Source organism: Agelaius phoeniceus, chromosome 11 (assembly GCF_051311805.1).
Source record: "Agelaius phoeniceus isolate bAgePho1 chromosome 11, bAgePho1.hap1, whole genome shotgun sequence".
Lineage (NCBI taxonomy): Eukaryota > Metazoa > Chordata > Aves > Passeriformes > Icteridae > Agelaius > Agelaius phoeniceus.
In genome coordinates, this window is record NC_135275.1 from 21,705,295 (window position 1) to 21,732,589 (window position 27,295).

Below are 27,295 nucleotides of genomic sequence, written 5' to 3' on the forward strand. Positions count from 1 at the left end.
CTCATTCCACCCCCCCCTGCCATTTTCCTCTGACTAATTAGAAGATTTTTTTCCTCTGACTAATTAGAAGATTATTCATTGGTATCAAAACACCCCATCCAACAAAGTTTGCAATACTCAGCTGAGTATTGATAATTTATTTGTGTTTATGTAGGACACCCAGCAGTAACATTGACATTTCTAATGTGTTTGGAGCATTAGACAAACAGAGGGATTTTTGCCTGCTTAGCATTACACATTATGCATCTGTCCTACACTATGCCAGCTTTCCCTGCTGCTGGATTTTCACAGTGGTAGGAAATAACAGGGATAAAGGGATTAAAAAGCAATGATTTTCAGTAAAGCCTTATAGGACATGTCTGCTATGATCTCAGCTTACTTGTCTTCTCTACACCACTAAAACACTCTCATAGTAGACAGATTTATGGCTTAAATGCAGACAAGTGTGTGAAATAAATATTTTGCTTATAGCTTCCACACCCTTTCAGACATTCCCTGTGATTATAATGGCTTCTGAAGTCTCTTTCCAAGGGGGTGATTTGCAGTTCAGAAGTTAAAATCAGGGCCCTCCTCTGGCCTCGGTGCCAGCTAAAGGTCATGATTGAAGTGTGGTGTTTAGCAATTCCAAATAATTGTATCCAGACTTCAAACACGCCAGGCTTTGTCACAGCTGCCACACAAGGTCAAACTGAATTTCAATTCTGTTTATCTTTGTATTAATAGAGCTACAGCTCATGTGAAATACAGTTCTCAGAGCAGTGGCTGTGCTTCCTCCCAGGGAGAAAGGCCACGGGGGCTCTGGGGACTGAGGGACTCATCCAGGCAAGGGAGGGAAATTCAAAGGCTGTGAGCCCTCATTTCACAGACAGGAGCAGTTGCACAGCTCAGCTGAGGCTGTGCCCGTGTGTGACAGACCCAGCAGCTGAACCAACACCTCCTGAGGGAGAAAACTCCAGGTTCCTCCTGTGGCAGCTCCCTCTGTGTCCATCCCAGCCCAGGGATGCTTCTGTGAGCTCCAGGAACTGTCACCCCCCATACACACAGGGGACAAGCCTACAATTAAAATGATTTCTGTTAGAACAGATTTACCACTGCACCTGGCCCAAAAGAGTCCTGCCCAGCCCCCAGCACACACACAATATATTCATTAACACACACAGGTCTCCAAATTCCCACCGTACCCATTGACTGTGAGCACGAGATTTTTGTTGCACATCACTGATTCCTTGAGTGAAATGGATTTTCAGCAGCCTCTGATCCATCCCCACGTGGGGGAAGGACAGAGCAGCTGCTTTACCTGCTTCACCCTTATGCTGCTTTTTGCTGAGCACAAACCTTTGACCTTCAGGATGCTCTTTGCTGGGCCCAGCCTCAGAGGCAGACAGGAGGCAGTAAAGGATGGGGCTGCTGTGTTTGGGTTTTCAAATGTGTCACTATGCAGCAAACACCCAGTCAAGATATTAAATATGTAAGTTTACACACTGCAGAGGAATTTCATTTATTTCACACCAAATCAGGAAACAATCCTCAAACCACAATCACTGGGATGTGAAATCCAATGTTAATGCACAGAAATACTGAGCTAAAAGATCTTGGTTTGCCCGAGGAACACCCAATTAGGGATTTCTCTCTGCAGAGCAGATCTGTAGAGCTACAGATGTCAGCTCAATTCCTCATCGGGTCCAGGAATTCCCAAGTTAATTTCACACTAAGAAGGTTTCAACAAACCAGCCACAGGAAAAAAAAAATTCGTAAAAAGAAATAAATATACTTGAAAAGGAAACTCTTAAAAATACTTTAAAAGAAAAATACTAAAATATTGAATTCTTTGACATGGCTAAAATACAGTGGAGAGCTAAGGGTGAGAAAAGGGGGCCAGAGCTGGTTTTTGAGCTGGGCATACGGGAAGCAGCAGCTGAGGGGGTGGCAAGAAGGAACCCTCTGCTGCCCAGAGAGGCTCCTTCACATCCTGCTCATGAGGAACTGCAGATCCTGAGCCAAGCCCAGACCTGGGGGAGCTGCCCTGTCTGTGCAGCACCTCTGCTCCAGGGTGGCTGGGAACAGCAGGGGCTTGGCTGGAGCCAGGGCAGCATCGCTTGTGCCATCAGGAGATGCAGAGAAACGTTCCCATGGCTGTTCATGCATCAGCACATGACAGGACTGGGCTGGACAGGAGCTTCATGCTCCGTGTGTTACCACATTTATCTTGCAGTAAACACAAATGAAGTGCTCACAATGAAACTCCTCAATTGTCTTTAAGGAGCTTTGGCTTTCTAAGAAGCTTTGGGAGGTTCCTTGCAAAGTGATGAAATGAGATTAGAGTCCCTCCTAATGAAACATTCACACGACAGATCATTTGGGGAAAGATACATCAACCACAAGGAAAAGCTTCCCAATTCATAATGCATGAGAGAAGTGGGATGGAATAGAGTGTGAAATGACTGACCTGCTTTAGAAACACTGCTGGGTGTCATTTTAGCTCCTTATTGTACAATTCCCCACATAAAACCACCCAGATGTTGCCATCTGCCTCCACACTGTCCCTACCAGGAAGGGGGACCCACGCCAGGCTGGTTCATTTCTCATGGGACACACATGGAATTGCAGGGAGCCATCCCCAGGGGGGGAACCTTCCAGAACACAACCAAGCCTGAAAGCCCTGCCTGGGGAGCAGCCCTGTGAGTGCTGCTGCCACCCAGACCTTTGTGCAGCCCATGCCCTCGTGGGCACAGCCCCAGTGCTGCACCTGCAGTCGCTCCCAGCAGTTGTGCATGCAATGATTGCACCCACATGCGTAATTGGGAGTGCATTATGCAAATAGACACTTATTGACGTGATTGGTCATTGGCTTGCACAGTTCCTGTGGGTAATTTGTGCTGTGCTGGTGCCTTTCTGAATAAATCCAGCACATCCAGGCAGCTCTGACAATCAGTGTCCACATCCAAAACCTGAGTGAGGAGAAACCTCAGCGGGTTCACCTGGCTGCCAAAAAGTGTGGGCCACACTAAGAACCTGCTGGCACAACACACAAACTGCAGTTCCTCCTTCTCTGTCTGTCTCACACCTCAGAGAGTGTCATACTTGTCCTCCAAAAATTCTCACTGTTCCAAACTGAGCCCACAGACTTTCTCCCATCTCCTAGCCATCAGGACCTGCTGCTGTCTGGCAGAGCCAGATTTGTACCTCTGCAGTAGCAAGTGTCTTTCATTTCCAGGGGTGCCCCTGCTACCTGCCATTCCCACTTGCCACCAGCTCCCAGTTTGTGTTCCTGGGTAGATGGCACACGAGGATCCCGAGGCACAGCCCAGGGAAATGGATTATGCACACACTCAGGATGTTAAGCAGCTTAATGGCAGGATGTCTGCTCCAGGGAGAAAAGGCAGGGACGTGCGTGACAGGGCACCCAGGGCTCCATTGTTTTATCATTTAAGGTATTTAGACCCTCTTAAAGGTTTAAAGGCCTGCTCCCCAAAATGCCAGGCACTGGACAGAGCCAAGCCACGGCCAGGGCAGGAACAGCAGCAAATGCCAAACTCCTTTCACAGCACTTTGGGACAGAGATGAACCAGGAAAGCAGCTGAATGTAAAGACAATGGGGGAATAAGGGGATGAAGCCAGAGAGCACAGGAGGAGAGAAGATGAGAACAAAGAGGCAAACAGAAGGCCCACACAGTGGGAAATCTCCTGTTTTCCTAGGACCTTCTCTTTTAAGGCTGCTTGAGCAGGGATGTTTTGGAAGAATACTCAGTTCTGCCTGATGGGAAGTAGTGGCAGAGGTTGTTCCTCGAGCAGTTTGTGAAAGATGACACAGAGAGGCAGACCCACTGCCCTTCTGCCTCAGTGCAAAGCCCCCTAACTGCAGGAGCTCCTGCAGCAGCTCCTCCTGAGCTGCTGGTACCTCACAGCCTGGGCAGGAACCCTGGCTAAGCCATCGACTCACTTGGCTCCTTCCTGCACCAAAACACTCATTTGCAGCTGTAGCAATGAAAGATGTTTTAACTCCCATCTCAACATTGTTCTCATTCCTGGTGTTTTGATGTTGTGAAAACTGCCAGGAAATGAAGACACCAGCTTAAGGCTGTAAAATTTTAATGCTTGCTGTATTTCTCCTTCTTTTTTCTTTGCAGGGAGGGTTTAGGTCCATCAGGTTTATGCCTTTCAAAGATGAAGCTACTCTGCTAAGAAAGTGAAAATACATTCCCTGCCCTGAAACAAAGCCCTGAAGCTGTTCAAAACACTGGGTTTTCCAAGAGGCATCTGCTGTTGCATTATTTCCTCATCAGGAGGAAGTGATAGATGAGGAGGGAGCATCCGGACGGATGAGAACAGCCCCTGAGAAAGGAGAAGTGTCTTTTTGGACAACATTGATGAGTTCCTTCTGAAAATTCAATTTCCTTATGTATGAAAAACGTCACTTTTACTGTTACCCAAGTGACCTTCTGGGCTCTCAGAAAAAAAATCATTGCCTCAGGAGGAAATCTGAAGCATTACTGCAAACCGTATTTGCTGTGTATTTAACTTATTGTTAACTCGTATTAACAAGTGTTAAACCAATCTTTAGAATAATTTCCTGAGAAGGCACGGCTTCAGGACATGCCTGGAGGAGGTGCTGAGCTCTGCCTGGCATGGACAGCAGGGCCTTTTCAGCCAGGTTGTGCTCAGCAAACTTTGCCCAAGGGATTGCAACACTTTTTGCAGAGCAGGAGGGTGAAGAATATCCCGTGTGCTTTTATTTGTCAATAAAAGCATCCCAGAGTTTCCATGACCTTACTAAAGGGCACAGGGATGAGGCAGCACAGCACCGCCCTGCCACAGGTCTCCTTTCTGTTGGTTTTGTTAATAATAAAAAATCAGGAAATAAAGATTTTACGGTCTGCAGAAAAGCTGATTTTTGTATCACTGCCACAGCTTCAGCCACAAGCTCCTTGTGTAGCACAGACTAAAACTGTACCTGAGATCCAACGTGGGGATTGAGCCAGGGCACCCTGGGAACTCGGCCAGGGAAGTGGGTGAAGCCCAAGGTCGGGAGAAGGAAAGGTGGGAAATGTGTCAGTCAATAATTGCAAACTAAGGGAAGTGGAAATGGAGACAGGACAGAAAATGGGAGAGAACAGGAACCAGAACATCTCCGAGGGCTGACACAGACAGCTTTAAATCCTTGGGTTTCAGGCTCAAATGACTCTTATGGCTCACAGAACCATGGAATATCCTGAGTGGGAAAGGACCCACAGGGATCATCCAGTCCCACTCCTGGCCCTGCACAGACACCCCAAATCCCACCTGGGCATCCCTGGGAGGGTTTTCCAAACCCTCCTGGAGCTGTGGCAGCCTCTGTGCCCATTCCCTGGGCAGCCTGGGCAGTGCCAGCACCCTCTGGGGTGTGAGTCCCATCCCCTTGGCTCAAGGTTTGCCTCTCTACAGAGCACAGAACCCCAAATATTTGAGTCCTGACAGGCTGCAGAACTTTCTCACTACATCTTTGTGCCACTTTGAATGAAGTTTGAAAACATTGAGAGCTAGGATTCGGAGGGCAGGTGGGAAGCTACTCAGCAGGTTCATTCCCTGTCATAGACACAGGTGAGGGTGACACTGCTGATGTGTGACCCCAGTGACCTGCAGAGCGTGCCAGGGACCCGTGTGCCACGGGGGGGCTGCTAAAGACTGAGCCCAGGGATGGATCTCTGAACTCTGGGAACTCTAGAGCCCAAGGATGGAAGGTTGTCAACCCTGCAGCTGAACAGTGGGAAGTGCTGTCAACCCTCGAGCCAAAGGATGGCACGGGAAGGGATGTTCCCCTGGATCCAAAGAGACAAAGGGATGCTCACCCTGGATCCGAAGGATGGAAAGATGGGAAGCTAACCCTGGATTTGAACAATGGGAGGGATCATAGCCCTGGATCCCAAGGAAGGAAGGGACGGATGTTCCCCCGGATCCGAAGGAAGGGAGGGAGGGATGCTCACCCTGGATCCAAAGAAAGGGAGGTATGATCACCCTGGATCCAAAGGAAGGAAGGGAGGGGTGCTCCCCAGGATCCAACGGAAGGAAGAGGGATGTTAGCCCTGGATCTGAAGGAAGGGAGGGATGTTAGCCCTGGATCTGAAGGAAGGGAGGGATGCTCCCCAGGATCCAAGCGAAGGAAGGAAGGGAAGGAGGGATGCTGCTCCCCGGGATTCAAAGGAAGGGATGCTCGCCAGGATCCGAAGGAAGGGAGGAAGGCAGGGACGCTCCCTGGGATCCAGAGGAAGGCAGGGACGCTCCCTAGGATCCAAAGGCAGGGATGCTCCCCTGGATCCAAAGGAGGGAAGGGAGGAAGGCAGGGACGCTCCCCAGGATCCGAAGGAAGGAAGGGAGGAAGGCAGGGACGCTCCCCAGGATCCAAAGGCAGGGATGCTCCCCAGATCGGAAGGAAGGAAGGGGGGAAGGCAGGGACGCTCCCCAGGATCCAAAGGCAGGGATGCTCCCCAGATCGGAAGGAAGGAAGGGGGGAAGGCACGGATGCTCCCCTGGATCCAAAGGCAGGGACGCTCCCCAGGATCCAAAGGCAGGGACGCTCCCCTGGATCCAAAGGAGGGAAGGGAGGAAGGCACGGATGCTCCCCTGGATCCAAAGGCAGGGATGCTCCCCGGATCGCAAGGAAGGAAGGGGGGAAGGCAGGGACGCTCCCGGGTCCCGAGCGGTGCCCGCAGCAGCCCCGGGTTCGCACCGAGGCCGGGGGCGGGGTCGCTCGGGGGCGGGGCCAGGTCTCGCCCCGCCCCCGCAGCCGGTGCCGCGCGCGCAGCAGCCAATGGGAGCGCGGCCCGTCACCTGACCCGCGGCGCCTTCCCAGGTGCGCGCCGGCGGCGCCTCAGAGCGGGCGGCACCGCGCACCGACACCGGCACCGCCGTGCTGGGGGCGGGCAGCAGGCACGGAGCGACCGCTCCGTCCACCCATCCCCTCTTCCACCCACCTATCCATCCATCCCTCCATCCATCCATCCATCCCTCCATCCATCCATCGCTCCCGGCATCCCGGCGCGCTGGGACCGCGGCGGCAGCAGCGGATGTGCAGCCCCGGGGGACAACGGCGGCAGCGCCCGGCCGGCGGTGAGTGCGTCCGCCGGGCTCGGGGGAGCGAGCGAGCGGAGGCTGCGGGAGCGGCGCGGGTGCGAGGGCTGCGCTCCGGGCTGCGGGGATGTGCGCCGCGGTGCAGCGATGTGCGCTGCGGCCCGGGCACCGAGCAAAGTTTGCGGTGGCGGACGCGCCCCCGGTGCCCCCCCGGGAGAGTCCCCGCGGGGTTTCGGTGGCTCCGCACCGCGCCGGGACCGCCCCGGGGCTGCGGCCGCCTCGCACCTCCGGGGCTGCGGGGTTCGGCTGCAGCATCGCTCTCCTCCTCCTCCCCCTCCTCCTCCTCCTCCTCCTCCCTCTCGGGTGCTCCGCTGCTCCCCGGGCCGGTTTGCGGTAAATGGGGGGTTCTGGGGGGGATCGGCGGTGCCGGGGGCCGGCGGTGGGCGCGGGGCCGGCGGTGCGGCAGCGCTGCCCGCGTCCCCCATTTGCATGCGAATGGGAGCGGATCCCGGCAGATGTCCTGCCTCATCCATTCACCCGCAGGAATGCGAGGAGACAAGGAGCCTTCAGTGTGACAATGGCCCTTCAGAAAGCGGCATAAAGGCGCAGTGTGAGCGGGGCCGCGGCTCCGCCGCCCTCCTCCCGCGGCCGCGGCTTTGTGCGCTGCGGGCGGAGCGGCCGCTCGGTCCCGGGGGCTGCGGGACCGGCCTGGGCAGAGCGGCCGGGGGATGCTCCGTGGGTCCCTGCCGCACGCAGCTGCCCTTCGGGGGCTCTTTGGGAACTCCGCTGCCCGAGAGGAGCGCGGGGCAGCGGCGGCTCCTCACCCCGCACCGCGGGTCCCTGGCCGTGGGTCTGGCGGACAAAGGGACCGGCCCCGCTGCCGCCGCTTTGTCGCCGCTGTCAAAGGGCCCTTTGAGCGCGGGGCCGGTCCCTGCCGGAGGAGGGACAGCAGCGAGGCGCATTGTGCCGCCGGCTCAGCCCTGCCGGGGCCGCACAACAGATGTTCGCCTGCGATTTTCGCTCTCCCCCAAGTTATTCTCTCCCCCTGTGCTGGCTCGGGGCGCATCTCCCACCATTTCAGGCGATGGAAGGGAAAGTAGCAGAATGAAACTCAAAGTAGGCGATAGTGTTGTCCAAAGGTGAGAGATCACACACGGGCGCTTCTGCTCTTGTCCTGGAGCTGTGCGAGAGCTCCCAAGTAACGAGTCCCTTCCATTAGAACTAGTTTGGAAACCTTTCAGTCCTTTCCTTACGGACTTCAAGGGTCCCTATAAAAGGAGCCCATTATTTCTGGAGATCATAAACCTCTTCTGGCCAACAGCTCAGATGTACCCACTGAGAGATCACAGAGCTTTGAATGACCAAAGGCACACCCAGCATCAGTCCTGCTGTTGTCCAAAGGACCCAACCACACTGAGTCCCAAAGTCTTGCGAGTCAAAGTTTAAATTAAAGACACACACTGAGAGGGACAAAGCAGTGCAGGAAGCTTCCCAGATGGAAAGTGAGGAGAGCCAGGATGGTTCTGCTCTCACCTCGGGCCAGGGAACAGCCCCAGGTGTCCCTGTGCCCCTGCTCTGCAGCCTCTCTTGTGCCACTGCTCCGGGACAAGAGCTCCGGTTTAACTTCTACCTCGGCAGTTCAAAGTTATCTGCACAACATTTTATGTAGCCCATATAAAATTATCTCTCCCAGTAGGCATTTTGGACGTTATTAGACCACTTACTGTGATGACCATAAAGCCTCTTCCATTTACCTAGAACAGATAACACTGCTGATCATTGAAGGAAATAGGATTTTGCATTAAGTTGGACAATTATAGAAGGATAACAACTTTTCACGTGAACTGTGAAGGACCTTTTTTTACTGCCATAAATAATGCTGAGCCCGTCCAAATTCAGGCTGAAAGAAGAAACTTCTGTTCAGCCTGACCTCACAGGGAACAGCCCTGGCACAGGTGCCCAGAGCAGCTGGGGCTGCCCCTGGATCCCTGGCAGTGCCCAAGGCCAGGCTGGACAGGGCTTGGAACACCCTGGGACAGTGGGAGGTGTCCCTGCCATGGCTGGGGTGGCCCTGGATGATCTTGAGGGTCCCTCCCAACCCAAACCAGTCTGTGATTCCCTGATTCTCTGGGTGTATTTGGTTCCAGCTCGTGGAGCAAATGGGATAATTTCGAGGAGCAGTGGTTAGGCTCTCATCACCATCACTCATTGCTAATCCCGCGGTGCCCGGAGCCCAGCTCGCTGCCGCGGGCGGAGGAGGGGATGCTTGCAGCCTTTGTTTCACAGCGATACAGCAGCGTGGCACTGCAGAAGGCAGGGAAAACTTTTCCTGATCGGCGTGCAGGATTCCTGCTGCAGCCGGCTGCTGCCAAGGAGGGCGGCACAGCCCTGCTCCGCGGCTCTTCTTGTAGGGACACTTCAAACATCTTGGATGAATCATAGCAGCGGTCAAGTATTGCTGCTGCTGCAGCCTGCACAGCTTAATGTTCGCTGCAAAGGGGATTTGTGTGCATTATTGGGTCTGCAGATTTCTTCTTCTCGTTGTTAGGGGTGATAGAGACTCATCCGCATTTAAACAATGTTTTTAAATCTTTTTTTAGTTTCTCTTACGAGTCTTTTGAAGCTCTTATTTCTGTTAATCTCGACAATGAGTAAAAATGGGGACTTTGTTCACAAAGCTCTGAGCCACATTATTTCTGTCTCTTTTGGAGCTGCTCCTCCCCCAGGTGAGTGACTTGCATGGTCCCAGGTCTGCCTTTGTGTCAGGCTCAAGCATCAGGAAAATAAACCCAAACAAACAAAACCTAAGGAGAATAGTTAAGTGATGTTTATAGAACAGCTCTGGTCGAACAATATTTATCTTCGTTTCTTTTCCAACCAGCAGAAAGTAGCAAGATGCTGCAAATATTTACAGAGCAGCCAAAATTCTCCAAAATAAAAATCCCTCTGTCTTCCTGTGCACTTTGTTGCCACGGAGGTGCCTGTTCTTTGAAGCCCTGATTAATATAGATGAGTTGTAATTTTCTGACCAAGCCATCCTAGTTCACATATATTATTCCATTGGCAGACATGTGGTCCCCACAGCTGTCCCCTCATTTGTGTATGAAATGGAAACACTGGTGGCATTTGTAGGTTACCATAGCTACACGAACAATACACGTGTGAGGCTTCATCCTGCCAAGCTCCAGATTTTTTCCTGGCAGACATTTTGTAGACACAGAACTGAAGAAAATCTATGTAAAGTTTTTGGAAGCACACAAACGCAGCCCTCCTCCTCTGTGTTTGTGTAAGGCTCAGGGACAGTGAGCCTGAGGTTCAGCCCCACCAGGGCTGATTCCTGCAGCCCCTTCCAGCCTGGAGACCCATGATGTTCCCAGCAGCCCAGAACTCCAGGTTGTGCTGCAGAGCAGTTAAGTCATTAACAGAGTCAGGCCTTAAACACATCTTTCTCAAAAAATCGTTTGTGAGTTCTACACAAAAGCGAGCGAGTTCTACACAAAAGGGACTTTGGAGCTGGGGTGGTTTTTCTGCTGACTCTGTTGGGAGGGTTGGCAGTGCCTGCAGGGCTCCTGGGAGAGGGGAGAGGTGGGAAGCAGCCAGAGCCCCATGCCAGAGCAGAAATCCAAGGAAACTCACTGCAAATATTCCCATTCTCTGTTTTGTCTCTGCAATTAACGTGGGAAGAAAGATGGGCAAGAGCAGAGAAAATCAAAGAGCTGGCTTAGGAACTGCTTTTGTTGGTTTGTAATTAATTATTAAATAATGGTGTTTCTCTAAGATTTGGAGGGCCTAAGTTCTGCACAGGGACCTCACAGGACCACTCTGATAAGAAACAGTCCCTGCAGATGTGCTTGAGTTCCTCAGACTTTACCAGACTCTTTTCCTGCAGCTGAGTAATTAAGTTCTTCACTAATGGACTCTGCCAGGTCAGAGCTGAACACGTGGTGGGCTGAGAGCTGAAAGTTCTTCTGAACTCCACTCTCTTATCCTTTGCTACTTCAAACTCTGCAACTTTAAATTTTGTTTTGCTCTTTAGATGTCGTCTTTCCTTTTTCTACTTAGGGCACTGAAGAAAAATACTGGATTGGCCTATTTTGGATTGGCCTAATTCTCCCCCTGGTGAAGGCAGGACAAGTCTGTGGTATCAGTGAGACAGGAATTAGTCTCTGCTCTTAACTTCTCCTGTAAAATATTTTTATAACTTCACCTTCTGTGTCGTAAGACCTTAATTTGGTGTTACAAGGCAGTGTTTCCTTGACATTCCATCTGGCTGAATTATTAAAAGAGCAGGAGCTGGTTTTCACCTGGAGCACAGTTTCTAAAGATCGAGTGTTTGCAGTGCAGCATTGCCTTTTTCTTCCCTTTTTAACTAACAGAACAACAAGGCAAAGCAAGTTTAAGTAACAGGCCTGAAATATTGAACAGGCTGCTGTAGTGAGAATGCACTGAAGTTATAAAAGTGCCAGGAGAAACAGCTTTTCCCTTATTTTATTGGGTACAGCAGCCTTACTACATAATTTTCTCTCCTGAGGCGCTGCCCTTTACTCCTCAGTGGTCACACAGGGCAGTATTTCCCTGAACAAATCCCAAACCAAAGCAGCTGAGGCAAACCTTACTTGGGGGTTTCAGTTAGAAATTTCAGAGGTTGTCAGTCAGCATCTCATTTCCAGGTATTTAATTTAACTAACTCTGGTGATTCCAGCAATTTGGGCACTGTCAGCTTGGATTAGAGCAGGAGAACCAAGGGCTTTTGGAAGCCAGGCCCTCCTGGAGGTACCTGGCAGGGTTTGCCTGGCTCAGCTCTGGGGAAGTGCAGCCCCCAACCTGCTCCTGGGGGAGAGCTCCTGGGAGGGAGCAGAGCCCAGGCACACAGAAGCACACAGAATCACACACAATCATTCACACACAGTCACACACAATCACACACAGTCACATACAGTCACACACAATCACAATCAATCACACACAGTCACATACAGTCACTCACAATCAATCACACACAGTCACATACAGTCACACACAGTCACACACAGTCACAATCAATCATACACAGTCACATACAGTCACACACAGACACACACAACCACACACAATCACACACAAACACAGTCACACACAGTCACACAGAATCACACACAATCAATCACACACAGTCACACAAAAACACACACAGTCAATCACAAACACACACAGTGACACACAATCAATCACACACAGTCACACACACAGTCACACACACAGTCACACACACAGTCACACACAGTCACACACAGTCACACACACAGTCACACACACAGTCACACACAATCAATCACACACAGTCACACACAGTCACACACAATCAATCACACACAATCACATACAGTCACACACAGTCACACACACAGTCACACACAGTCACACACAATCACACAGTCACACACAGTCACACACACAATCACACACAATCACACACACAGTCACACACAATCACACAGTCACACACACAGTCACACACAGTCACACACAATCAATCACACACAATCACATACAGTCACACACAGTCACACACACAGTCACACACACAGTCACACACAGTCACAGAATGATGAGGTTGGCAGAGACCTCCGAGATCATCCAGTCCAACCTGTGCCCCAACACCTCAACTAAACCACAGTACCCAGTGCCATGTCCAGTGTTTTATTGAACACATCCAGAGATGGTGATTCCACCACCTCCCTGGGAAGAGCATTCCAGTGCTTTATTATCCTTCCAGTGAACAATTTCTTGCTGCTATCCAACCTGTCCCTTCCCTGCCATAGCTGGAGGCTGCGTGCTCTGGTTCTGCCAGAGACCGACCCCGCCTGTCCTCAGCCTCCCCTCAGGAAGGTGTGGAGAGCAATGAGGGCACCCCTGAGCCTCCTCTGCTCCAGGCTGAGCACCCCCAGCTCCCTCAGGGGTTCCTCTCAAGGTTTGTGTTCCAAACCCCTCTCCAGCCTCGTTGCCCCTCTGGATGTGCTCAAGCACCTCAATGTCCTTCCCAAACTGAGGGCCCAGGACTGGACACAGCACTCCAGGTGTGCTCAAAGGAGGAGTTGGGCTGGGGGTCTCCTCACCCCCAGAGGCACCCCCAGGCAGGTGTTGGGGTTTCTTCCCTCCAGAGGCACCCAGAGCCCGTTCCCAGCGCTGTCCCAGTTCAGCCCAGCATCCCAGGGGACTCCAGAGGGGATCCCAAAGGACTCCTGGCTCTGGGGGGCACATCCCACCCCAGGCTCAGCTGGGAGGCTCTGGCTGCACCCCAGAGGGGTTGGTTTGTGATGAGCAGGGGGTGTTAAAGGCGGGTGTGGGATGGTAGAGCAGCACAGCTGAGCCTGGGATGGGCAAGGTGCAGGGATGGGTCTGGCACCAGGATGGGGATGGATTGGGGATCACCTGCCACAAACACACACATTTCAGCACCACACATCCTACCAGGTGGGGCTGAGACCCAAACCAGGTTCCTGCATGCTCAACAAACACTTTTCCAGGTGAAAGAAGCTCCACCTGTGGCAGTGCTACCCCAGAGCTCCAGCCCTGCCACTGGAGAGTTTCACCTGAGAGTTTCCTTATTTTATCCTGCTCTAAAGAGAACACTCCTGCCTGGAGGAGCTGCTTAAGTTCCTGGGAGACATTCCCTGGCTTCCTCCTCCACCCTGGAGTCTGACACATCACATCCTAAGGAACTTCTACAAAACACCTCAGAGTTATTCAGAGAGAATCCCTGAGCTTGTCCAAAGTTTGGTAGAATAACATTTTACATTCTTTTAATAAAATATCAATCAAAGCTTGGATTGTCTTTTCGTAATTTGAAAATGTTTATCATTTATATAATGAATCCTTCATTTTCTGTTATTTCATGCATCGTATCATTTATATGATTAAGCAAGGCCAAAACTATCTAATAAATTCATACCTTGCTAATGTGCTGCATACAATTACTGGGATGCAGATGAGCTACTGATTGGCCTTGTTAAATTTTTAAATTACAAATGATCCATCATTCTAACAGAAATAGAGTAAATATTGATAGTTCCAGAGAGCCACCAGTGACTTGTAAATGCATTGAAAAATAACTTATCTTAGCCATAGGTGAACAAGCCACTGCAAAAATGAAGTTTTTTAATTGCTGCTTGAAAACAGGTTTTTAAAATGGGTTCATTGTAGTAAAAGGCACTGAGTAAAACCAGGTCAGTGTTTTTTTCTAAGTTCACTGACAAATCTGTTTTCCTTTCTCTTTCTGCCCTCTTTAAGTGCAACAAATCTGGTTTATACAAATTAAACATTACCATGCCCAAATGAATCACTGTAATTAGGTAAAGATTTTATCTAGAAAGCACCAATAACTCAAAATTCTGAGAGGAAAAAACTTCCTTTCTGCAAAAGGCAGAAATTGTAGCACCTCTGTGTTCTGCAAGCACTGATGAAAGTAACAATCCATGGAAAACCTGGGATGTGGCCATGACCAGCCTGAGGACTGAAGCTCAAGGGACAGCTCATAGCCTGTTCCTAAACACACAGTACATTGAATTAGATGTATTTTCTCTCTTTCTGAGTCTCATGAAGGTCTCAAAGCAAGTCTGTTTTCTGCATGGAGCAAAAAGCATCAACATTCAGAGAGAAATGGAGAAATGGTTAAATTCAGGCTGTGGGGGTTCCACACTCTCAGCTGACTGAGTTTCCCTGCCCTGATCCATGGCAGTGGTTTTGGAATGAAACAGTGCTGGAGAGCACATATTTCATGCAGCAGAAGTGCAGAAAGGCTCATGGCAAAGGGGAGGGTCATGGGATACAGCAGAGGAACTGGAGAGAGAGAAAAGAGCCTTTTCTCAGGTCAGAGTCAGGCCTTGGTTCAGAGCAGTTCCAAACCCGAATCTGTGGCCACTTAATGGAATTAGTTCTGTCCCTTCCCAGCTTGGTTGAGTTCCAGATCTTTGTCTTGGTGCTAACAGCCTTTCTATTACATCTCAGCACCTCCCATGCTAAATCCATTTATTCTGTTAGTGCCATGCTCACAATCTGTCCTATCAGATCTTCCCATATCAGCCAACTCAATATATGGGTCTATTAGCATTTAAATATATATAGCTCAGAAACAGAGAATTGGATTTTGTAAGCATAAAACTCAGAAAAAAAATCAATAAAAGTCTGTTTTATTCTAAGGGCTGAAGTCTGTGTCAGCACACTACATGTACAAACTGTGTAGATATAGATCTAGGCTAATAGTAAAATACAGTTTAATACTTAATCACTAATAATTGAAATGCTAACACATATTACAGCCACAGGAAACAGAATTATCAAAACAGAGTGTAACAAGGACCAGAAAAAGAACTTTTTTTCCTTGATTGAAGAATTGAAGATAAGCAATTGAAGCTCCATGCACATATAATTTTTAATAACAAGCCTTATGCATTCCCTACAGCCAGCACCATTGTGTTGATTTATAAATACCTCCAGAGCTCCTGACTCATTCTGGTTGGGATTTATCAGGCTCTGTTTGCAGCACAGGGTTTTTTTGGCATCCTCTGTGGTAGTAACAACCACGTACACACCGGGGTCTTTCCCAACTGTGGGGGATCCTGAGTGACTCACAAAACTGGAGTTTGATCTAGAACTGTGTAGGAAGCAAAATAATCACACTGCCAGGAGCCAGTCAGCAAAAAGGGAGGAAAAGGATTTTCTGTTCCTTCAGGAAAATCCTCTGGAGTTCTGGCAGCCCTCTTTCTCCTGGTTAAAAATATTCCTCGTCCGCTCCTTTATTAACACTTTGCTTCCACTGGCCAATTCCTTGGCTCTCAGAATGGTCAAAACACAAAAAGGGAATTCTGCTCCTCAATCCAACCCAATCTCTGCATGCCCTTTGTCCTCTTTCTTTTTTTTTTTTTTTTTTTAGATTTTCATTTGAATTGTGCTGATTTTGATAGATAGTAAGAAGCAGAGATTTTCTGAGCTGCTCTACATTAAATCCTTGGGGAGGAGGTGCCCCCATGGATTACAAAGATGCTCAGATCCTTCCATGTTGTTCTGAGATCCCAAATACGCCATGACTCAATCCATTTCTACTCTTTAAATATGGAAAGAAGCCAAAGCAGAATTTCTTCACCTTTGGTCCCCCCTTTCATTCATCAGCCAGCAGACACACAACATGCAGAAAGAGTTGGAAGAGAAATTTGCTCTGGAAATTCTAGATACTGTACTAAAACCAGTCAGGTTTCAATTCTGCCTGGGATTTGAAATGGAGAGAGGGCTGGGGAAGGGTGAGGGCACGTGAGGGGGAGAGGAGAGCACAGCCCAGGGGTTTGCTCCATCACCTGCAGGGCAGGCAGAGGGGAGGAGCTGCAAGGAAGGGCTCAGGGGCCTGGATCCTGACCTGGCACTGCAATGGGCTGGCTCTCAGAAATGCTGATCCAACCAAGAAACTTCCCCTGGTGAGGGTGTGGGGCCAGAACAGTGCTCACAGATGGGATTCATCAGCCAGCACATGCACAACATGCAAAAAGTGGTTGGAAGAGGTCTTCCCAAATTAGTTATGCTCTGCTGAGGATGTGGACCAGAACAGTGGTCACAGGTGGGATTCTTTGCATCAAATGGAATCAAAGCTTTGCCTTCACACTGAGCCCTTTCAGCAGGACATGAAAACAAGTGCTGGACAGCAGAACAGCCCATCTTGTCCCAAACTCATTCATGAGGAGTAAGAAAGCTGATGATAATTTGTGTTGCTGGCATAAGAATATTCCTGCTGCACAAACACATCTCACCTTTCAGGTTTCAGGGCCCTGAAGTGGTTTATGAGATTTTTTTCTTTCCTAAAGCAAATAGCTTCTATAATTTGCCAGCCCACTGCTTGGCAAGCCCCTGTTATTGCTGATGTTTCTAATATGACTGGTTAATGGTAATCTGGGAGAGATTTTCCATCAGTTGCCAGAAGCTGGGTTGCAATTCTCTGGTGGATTTGATGGGCCTGCAGGGGATCCAGCCCCTTGCACTCCAGAGCAGTCTGTGAATGAAAACCATTTTTCCCTCTCCTGCAAATTTACTTCAGTATTTTAATGAAAAATACTGTATCAGATGCGAGTCTTAAGAATAAGCTCCAATAAATTACAAATTTCCAAGCTGTAATATGCTGGTTCTGCAGCACAGACGTTATGAATAGGATGCTCTTTGCAGTTCTTTGGTGGAGATAAGAGTAGTATTTTTCAAAAGAACACAGATAAAGCATGCTAAGGTTGTCTTGAGATACAGCAAATCACCTTCTCACCAGAGCTTTCCCCAAAATTAAACACAGGCTTTATTTTGATGGAATGTGTGTACAGATGAGAAGAAAAAGTAGGCATTATTTGCAAGGAAAAAAAGCCTCAAAACTTTAATATTATAAATCCCTGAAGATGTGTTTTGAGGCTTTATACCATTATTACATGTCCTACGGGCCCTTGTTTCTGTATTTCCTTTTAATACCCAGCTCCCACGTTCAGATTTCTTCAAGCTCCTTCAACTGTCATCATTTTCAGCTTGATTTTTCTGTGTTTTCCACAATTCAGACCTGTAAATAGCTTATTTCCTGATGACACTGGAGACTTTAAAAACCTCACTATAAAAGGCTTATTACCAAGCATTATTCCTCAATATTTTTCTAAATACACAGGATTGCACTTGTAAATTTAACTCCTGGGAAAGGAGCCCATTCCATGGCTGGAAATTAAACTCCAAGTTCTCTTTCTCTAGGATGCACAAGGTCACTGATGCTCTTGACTGGAGTGGCTTTAGTAACCTGCTTTCAGACTGGGCTTAGTGTTGAGCTTACTGCTGGGATTTAGAGGCTGCTCCCATTTCAGTGCCTCTCCCTCCTAAAGCCTGGTCAGAGGCTCTGGCTCAGCTGAGCAAGCACCAATCCCTGTTTTATCCATAAATCCCTGTTTTATCCATGGAAAAAAGGGGATGCACAGCTGCAGAGGCCCTGCTGAAGGGCAGAGCAGGGCAGGGCAGGTTTTACCTCCAGCACACACAAAAGCCTGTGGTGGTGTTTGCAGGGGTGCCAGGATGAGGGAAGGGATGAGAATCCTGACTCCATGTTGCAGAAGGCTGATTTATTATTTTATGATATATATTATATTAAAAGAAAATTATATACTGAAACTATACTGAAAGAATAGAAGAAAGGATTTCATCAGAAGGCTTGAAAGGAAAGAATGGAATGATAATAAAATCTTGTGACTGACCAGAGAGTCCGAGCCAGCTGGGCTGTGATTGGCCATTAATTAGAAACAACCACGTGAGCCCAATCCCAGATGCCCCTGTTGCATCCCACAGCAGCAGATAACCATTGGTTACATTTCATTTCTGAGGCCTCTCAGCCTCTCAGGAGACAAGATCCCAAGGAAAGGATTTTCCATACAATGTGTCTGTGACACAAGCCTTTCCTTAACCTTGCCCATCTGCCCTGACCAGCCTGCAGCGATGCCAGCCTGGGCTCCCTGTGCTCCAGGGGTGCTTCCAGCATGCCCAGAGCTCCAGCTGGAGCTCCCCTCTCCCAGGAGGCTCCTCACAGAGTCACAGCATGGCCAGGCTGGAAGGGACGTCTGGTGCCACCTCCCTGCTCCAGCAGGGCCATCCCAGAGCACAGGACCGTGTCCAGAGGGGTCTGGAACACCCCAGAGATGAGACTGCAGCCCCTCCCAGGACAGTGTGGGCAGGGAGCGGTCACTGCACAGGGAAGTTCTGCCTCGTGCTCACCTGGAGCTTTGGGCATCAGTTCCTGCCTCTTCCTGCTGTCCTGAGGGACACAGCAGAGCCTGGGGCTGCCCTGCTCCCAGTCTGGATTCCACTGCCCAGTTCCACCTGAGCCCCCCAGGGCTGGCACTAACCCTGCCCCAGCCCAGGCTGCAGCAGCCAGGTTTGCCTGAGCGATGGGGATGGGGATGCAGGAGCTGCACGAGCCCTTGGCACAACAGACAATTTTCCAGCACACAGCTCAGGTACTGAGGCTCAGCCTGGGAAAGGGGAGGAATGGGGGATCAGCTTGTGCTTCTGGCTCTCAGCAGCTACAGAATAAATTGCTTGTCTTAGCCTCAGGTAATTTTTTCATGCGTCTGATCCTTCCAACTTTTACCTGGGCACACTCAGTGCAGGTGGCTCAGTGCCGACCAAAATCTGGGCTGATGCTACTGCAATATAAAAGAAGTTCTGCAGGAATGAGCCACGTAGCTGTGCACAGGGAGGATTTGCTGTGGCAGCATCACTGTTCCAAAATGCCCCCAGATATCCATGTGCAAACAATATTGTTGCTCCTTTCAGTGAATTTTAATAGTGACCATTAATACAGTTGTCAGGGAAGTGACAACACTTTGTTTTCCTATTACCAAGCAAAAATGCACAGTATCTGTTCTTTTTAGTTGGCAGGTTAAGTGTGAACACTTTTAATGAACAGTTTACTTCGTGCTTGTCCCTTCATATTTTCCTCTTCCTGCACTGGAGCTTTAGATGTATTTTTTTATTCCAATCGCCCACCCAACCTCACTCTTTGAGAGCCACCAGTAAAGCTGTGGTTGCCAGAGCACACCTCTTCCCACCCACCTTCTTTCCCTTGGAAAAACTGAGGTGAAGGACCCACTCACTACTCCATAACCAAACACCCGCCCTCATGGGCCAAACCAATTCTCAGGATTAACCATTTTTCAGAATTTAGGTGGGAAAGGAGGAGTTAGATGTCCCCGTGGCAGCTCCAGGATGGGAGGCAGGAATGGTGCTCCTGTTTCTGCCCTCAGGGAGCAGGAACAAGCCCATGGCCCAGGCAGCTGCTGTGGGTTTGCTGGTGGCAGAAATGTGGCTTTTTTTCTGCACTGGGTACTGAGCAGTGCCACGGAAAATGCATTTAATTAGCTCGGAGCAAAATAATTCCCTCCATATCTCTCACATAAAATTAGCCATTATTTCTGCTGATATCAAGTTACCAGCTGTTACAACTGCTGTTGTGGGTTGGAACAGCAGAAAATATGAATCTAACAAATGGGAGGGATGGCAGGGAATGCTAAAAGCTTTCCTTCACACCCTCAGTGTCTGTGACACCAAACCCTGCAGAGGTGGCTGGCATCAGTGCTGGGGAGCTGAGAATCCTGGGCAGCAGAGGGATGGGGTTTGGTTTGGTAGCTTTGGGCAGGGCTGTGCATGGGGTTTTACACAGCACAGGTGGCTAAAACCAAAGGCCACGACTTGGCTTGTCCCTCCTGCTGGGGCACATGGGGCTGCTCACAATTCACTCTCTGGTTAGCCTGGAATTGCATTTCCAGCTTCATCCAAGCTGCCCTGGGCTGGGAGAGACTGAGGAAAGCAATGTGTGTGTTGTTTCTAAATTTGCAGTCAAAGAAAATTCAATCCGTTTGCAGTAGAAAATAGCTACAGAAGAGAACAAGCCACTAGGAACTTGTAAAATCATATATTTACAGTGATCATAAACCCAGAACTCTGGTCAATAAACCCACAAACGCCTTCTTAGCAAGGATGAACAATAACTGTAACGTGCAAGTAAGAGGATATAAATATTCAACAAAGAAAGATCAAATTTGATTTTTTTTTGCAACATCTAGACACGCTCCTACATATTTTAAAAGAACCTTTGAAGTGTTTTTCAGGCAGTTTGGTTTTTAAAGCATTACATGATTCATGCAGCTACATCAGGGCTAAAGCAGTAGTGAAACATCATTAGGCCCCTCAGCTTTGTAAGGCTCCAACTCCCTTCTTTCTCTTCATGCCCTGAGAAGCTGCAGGAGAGATTCCACAGGCAGGAATTTTGGGAGCAATGCTCCAGAGCTGGAGCAGGGACACGTCCCTGTATGAGGGGACAGCCCATGATGGGCACAGCAGCTCAGGGCACCTCCTGTACCTGGCATTGAAAGCACTGCCTGCATTATTCACTGCAAAGCACTGCCATTTGAAAATCTGCAGTTAAATCAATTAAACTTCAGATTCCATCAATTTTCCTAGAATTGACTGGCTTGGGCCAGGTACAAATGTGTGGCTGTGGAGGGAAGCATCCATCAGAGTCAGCACAGCTCAGCTACCCCAGCTCCTCATCACTCCACAATAACACATCCCCTACTACCACGGTGCCATTAGGATTTATTTTTTAAAACATTCTTAGTCAATTCTTCCATCATTGGGAAGTTATTTGGGAAGGAATGTTGGTCCTACAGTTGGTTTTCCCTGCTCCAGCAGAGTCTGCTCAGCTCTCATTCAAGTCTCAGCTACTAGACAGAAAATCTGACTCAAGAGGGTCAAATGTCTTCTGGGTCCCAGTCCTCTTCCCCTTCCTCCAAAGCACAACCACAGAATAACAATATAAAAATAATTAATAAAATTGCTGTTGGGTGTGTTCTATCTACAGCTCTATATCATAATCTAAAATAAACCACTGTGGTTTCATTATTTAATATGATCAGATTTAGAAGTAAGCGTTGTACAAATGGGATTCCTGGCCCCACTATCCAGAGGAGTATTTTGAACCTATTTTAGAAGCTGTATTTAGTTTTAATATTTTATATAGTACCATCAAATGTGGGCTGTGACTTGGTTGAAGCTTTGCTTTGTTCTAATTGAAAAAGATGTGATTTCATCACTGAGTTCTCTCAGATATCACAGAGTCACAGAGTGGTTTGGGTTGGGAGGGACCTTAAAGCCCATCCAGTGCCACCCCTGCCACCTTCCAATGTCCCAGATGGCTCCAAGCCCCATCCAACCTGGCCTTGGACACTTCCAGGGGTGGGGAGTCCACACAGCACAACCTGATTATTTTAGTTACAGAAAACCCCAAACCTTTTCTTTGAGAAGTCTGTACTGCACTCACCAGAGCGATTTTCCAATGAAGGGAGAAGGAGAAAGATTTTAGCAGGAGATTCTCCTGGAATATGTGTTCAAAGCCTCCGGTATCACCAGATGTTCTGAGGTGCCTGGACACAGCTGGGTTAATTTAAAGGCACTCTTGCATGAACATCTTCAGGCTAAGCAGACACAGATGTAGGGCTTACACAGCAATTTGGAATTGTGGTGAGCAGTTCATACCATCACAATGCAGTACAAACAGCTGAAATAAGGGCAGTACATTCATTTAATCAAATTTACTGTTATTGTTTGGGGCTGAGCTGGATTAAATCTAAGCTGTTATCTGGAACTGATTTGATTAACTGGGATAAATTTTGGCAAAGTTCATGAGCATTTAGCTTCAAACTTCTAAACCAGCAGCTTCCTGAGCCTTAATTCCACACAGCTGAAGTCTCAGCCTTGGGGACAGGGATTGGGTGTTGATGCTTGTCTGAGACCCTGCTTTGCTCACCAGCACATCCTCCACCCTCAGCATTCCCAAGCCATTCAAACTACTCCTGCAGGGTAAATCTGAAAGGTATCCATCCCAGAGTTTTATTTTTAGATAATTCTCTCTGAGAGATTTCTCATGTAAACCCCAAGAAGGAGAGAGTTCCAAACCCTAGATAATTTACCTGCACCAGACTGGGATTTTTGGAAGAGATTACTGTTAAAATAATGATTGTTTTCAGATATTTTCTTTCAAAAGTTGAAGAAACTAAATAATAGATGAACTGTATATGAGCTGAGCATAACATATACCCTAATCTGCTTTCAGGACCATCTTCAGGCACTGATTTACAGAAGAATCTAAAACACTGAGGAGCAGCTGAGAGTCTTCAGAGCATTTCTTAACTTCACTAAACTCAGAAAATCATCTTTCACCTTTCTGGATGTCCAAGCCTTTCACCTCAAACGTCAAGCTTTACGTTTCCTGCCTGATAGGGGATCACCCTCTTCCTCCGTGGGGAATTTAGGGGGCTGGGGAGCTGAACCCCCTCGCTGGCCAGCATGGCAAAGGTTAGAGTTGTTTTAACTGTGTGCCAGTTGGTGCTAGAATTGTTAATGAATTCATTAACTGAGTCTTCCATACAGAGCAGTGAATGTCCACAGCTTTGTGTCTGTGAAATCAGGCCCTGGTTTACACCTCAGTCAACCTACAGGGAAGCCACCACAGTTGACTGCAACGACCTCCGGTTGACAAAAATCCCCAGCAACCTCTCCAGTGACACTCAAGTCCTCCTGTTACAGAGCAACAACATTGCAAAGACCACAGATGAACTCCAGCAGCTCTTTAATTTAACAGAACTGGATTTTTCACAGAATAACTTCACGAGTATCAGAGATGTGGGGCTCTCCAACCTCACTCAGCTCACGACTTTGCACCTGGAGGAGAACCAGATCACAGAGATGACTGACTACTGTCTGCAAGACCTCTGCAATCTGCAGGAGCTCTACATAAATCACAACCAGATCAGCAGCATTTCTGCAAACGCATTCTCCGGCCTCAAAAATCTTCTGAGATTACACCTCAACTCCAACAAATTAAAGGTCATTGACAGCCGTTGGTTTGATTCTACTCCCAACTTAGAGATTCTCATGATTGGAGAAAACCCAGTGATTGGAATACTTGATATGAATTTCAAACCACTCTCAAACTTAAGGAGTCTAGTTTTAGCAGGTATGTACCTCACAGACATTCCTGGCAACGCGTTAGTAGGCTTGGATAGTCTTGAAAGTCTTTCTTTTTATGACAACAAATTGGTAAAAGTTCCTCAGCTTGCGCTTGAGAAAGTTCCCAATTTAAAATTCCTGGATCTCAACAAAAATCCAATTCATAAAATTCAAGAAGGGGATTTTAAAAACATGCTCAGATTGAAAGAGCTTGGGATCAACAACATGGGAGAACTCGTGTCTGTTGATAGATACGCGCTGGACAACCTGCCTGAGCTCACAAAGCTGGAGGCCACCAACAACCCAAAGCTGTCTTACATCCATCGCCTGGCGTTCCGCAACGTCCCCGCCCTGGAGAGCCTGATGCTCAACAACAATGCCTTGAATGCAGTCTACCAAAAGACAGTGGAATCCCTCCCAAACCTGCGGGAGATCAGCATCCACAGCAACCCGCTCAGGTGCGACTGCGTCATCCACTGGATCAACTCCAACAAAACCAACATCCGCTTCATGGAGCCTCTCTCCATGTTCTGTGCCATGCCCCCAGAGTACCGGGGACAGCAGGTGAAGGAGGTGCTGATACAGGATTCAAACGAGCAATGTCTTCCAATGATCTCTCACGAGACCTTTCCCAACCACCTGAACCTGGACATCGGCATGACGGTGTTTTTAGATTGCCGGGCCATGGCAGAACCTGAGCCAGAAATCTACTGGGTCACCCCTCTGGGCAATAAGGTCACCGTGGAAAGCCTCTCTGACAAATACAAGCTGAGCAGTGAGGGCACCTTGGAAATCTCCAACATCCAGGTTGAGGACTCTGGGAGATACACCTGTGTCGCTCAGAACATAGAGGGGGCTGACACGAGGGTCGCTACCATCCGGGTGAACGGAACGCTCCTGGATGGCACCCAGGTGCTGAAAATCTACGTCAAACAAGCTGAATCCCATTCCATCCTGGTTTCTTGGAAAGTCAACTCCAATGTCATGACATCCAACTTAAAATGGTCATCGGCCACAATGAAGATTGACAACCCTCACATCACCTACACCGCCCGGGTCCCGGTGGATGTCCACGAATACAACCTCACACATCTACAGCCCTCTACGGATTATGAAGTGTGTCTGACAGTGTCCAACATCCACCAGCAAACACAGAGATCCTGTGTCAACGTCACAACCAAGAACGCGGCTTTTGCGCTGGATATTTCCGACCAGGAAACCAGCACGGCCCTGGCAGCGGTGATGGGATCCATGTTTGCCGTCATCAGCCTCGCCTCCGTCTCTGTTTATATTGCAAAAAGGTTTAAGAGGAAAAACTACCACCACTCATTGAAAAAATATATGCAAAAGACCTCTTCAATCCCCCTGAATGAGCTCTACCCTCCACTTATTAATCTCTGGGAAGGTGACAGTGAAAAAGACAAGGATGGCTCTGCAGAGACCAAGCCGACCCAAGTCGACACATCCAGAAGCTATTACATGTGGTAACTCAGAGGATATTTTGCTTCTGGTAGTAAGGAGCACAAAGACTTTTTTGCTTTATTCTGCAAAAACGACGAGTTGAAGACTTTTGTATTTTTGACTTTGCTAGTCCGTGGCAGAGCGGTGAGGACAGGTGGATATTTCAGGATTTTTTAGTATAGCGTATCGCAATGGGTTGACACAAATGGCAGCTTCACCTAGCTTCCACTCCTCTGTTTATTTTATTACTTTTTTTTTCCTTTTTTTTTAATTTTTTTTTTTTTTTTTTAGTTATTGTGCTAAACTTAACACTGTCCTAACTCCAGTGCTGAATGAAAAGAAGGAGGGGCTGGGTGAGCCCGCGTTCCCCGGCGCCATCGCGGGGCAGGATCGCGCCAAGCTCAGCCTCAGTTTTGGACCTGCAGTGAACTAGGTTTGTGACCCTGGGCTGAGGACTCCACCCTGAGAAAAGGAGACCCTGAATGATGTTAGTTGACTGTACTGTAATGTTGTATCAACTGATTTGAATGTTTTTGACTTTCAGCAATGAGTTTTCTTTTTTATTATTATTTTTGTAGTAGTTGAAGGCTTAGGTAAAGCTAACAGGCAATAGGAATAAGTACATCCAATTTTTTAATGTAACAGACTAAATGTTAATTGTTCTTATTCTTTTTATTCTATTTAGTAGACACTTTTGAAGAACTACTAGAGTTTTGTTGTGTTTAAATCACCAACACACGGTGTTTAATGAAGGCAGAGCTATAATAAATTTAGTTTTGTTCTGATGTTTTTAATTTAGAAATCACAATAATGTATTGGGTTTAGACGTCACTAGTTTGACTGGTGATCATGTTTTGACATAAAATATATCCAAAATGTTATATAAAAAAATATCATGGGGGTTTTTTCTTGATGAAATGAAGTTCCAGGTTCAGGTTTTTTATGCATTTATGTTAATAGCAGTGTTTTCTCTGCACTAGAGGCAAAATATGGGAAATAATTTATTGAGAAAAATGTCTCAGCATGGCTTTTGGACTGAGAGTCACATGCAGAATCAAAACTGTTTGGCATAGGGTGCACAGCAAGAAGAACTCACAGAGTGTGAACAGGACATTTTCCTTTTTGTATACTTTTCTGTTTATATTTTGAGCTAAGATAGAAATGAAGCTGACATTTAGCTGTCATTACCATCAGTTAGGACAAAAAAAAAACTCAGTGCTACCAAACTGAAATAAACCAGTTGAATCTTGGAATATACTTGAAAAGAAACTTATTTGGAATAATGTTCCTCCAAAAGCAGAAATTAAGATTAAAACTACCGAGACAGTTACATTTGGTCCAATACTGAACTGTGTTTTTTACAGGCTTAAAATGAATCCATATTCTGGGTATTTTCCTGAGTTACTGTGGTAAAGGAGAGCAGCAGTGATCTGTGTGCACTGGGTACAATATAAAGGCATCATTTACAGTTGAACCTATGGAAATGTTGTGCGTTGTCTTTTCTGAATCCCTGGAAGTTCTGCACGTGAGTCAAGAGCAGGGTGGGCTCTGGGGAACACGAGGTCACAGCACACAACTCCCCTCAGCAGCAAGCACAGCAGTTTCTACACTTTATCACCGCTTTCAATGTGCAATTGTTACATATTTTTACACACCAAAAAAGTTCTTGGTAAGTAAAAGTTAATTGTTCAAATCACAGATGTGCCTGGGGCTGTGTGAAGTTTTTTAACTCATCAGCTTCTCAAATATATCCAAGTCCCCTTAAAATTTACAGATAAGCTTCAAACTTCTTTTTCCTTGTCTAAAAGTGAAAAGTTGACTAATCAGCTGCCTTGGTACAAAAAGTTACCCATCCATCCCTTGGACAACCTGCCCCCTTGGTCTGTGCTTCCACGTGAGGCTGAGTGAAAGCATTAATTATGCATTTCAATCAAGTATTTGTGCTGCTGCACACAAGCTTTTCTATGTTCAGGAGATCTCATGCATTTTTAATCACGTGACAATTAGATGTTGGGGTTAGGCAAGTGTCTTTTGATCATGGAGGAGAAACACGGTGAAAGCATTTCTTCATCACCTTCTCCTGGGTTTGTTTTTAATGTAAATGGGGCATTCCCTCATGCTGCCTTCTCCAGAAAAGCTTCAGAGCAATAATTATCATCTGGTCTATATTCTATTCTAACCTTAAAGCTGCAGGCACAATGAATTAAACCAAGATCTCTTCTGCAGCAAAGATTCACTCAACTTCAGC

General features: G+C 47.9%; 1 protein-coding gene across 1 annotated transcript; it reads left to right on the plus strand.

Annotated features, from left to right (window-relative positions):
* Window positions 1-6,787: 6,787 nt before the first annotated feature.
* Window positions 6,788-26,521, plus strand: LRRN1 (leucine rich repeat neuronal 1). Its single transcript, XM_054640045.2, has 2 exons — window positions 6,788-7,083; window positions 22,691-26,521. The coding sequence occupies exon 2, from the start codon at window positions 22,924-22,926 to the stop codon at window positions 25,072-25,074; it is 2,151 nt and encodes a 716-aa protein (XP_054496020.1). The 5' UTR covers window positions 6,788-7,083; window positions 22,691-22,923; the 3' UTR covers window positions 25,075-26,521.
* Window positions 26,522-27,295: the final 774 nt, after the last annotated feature.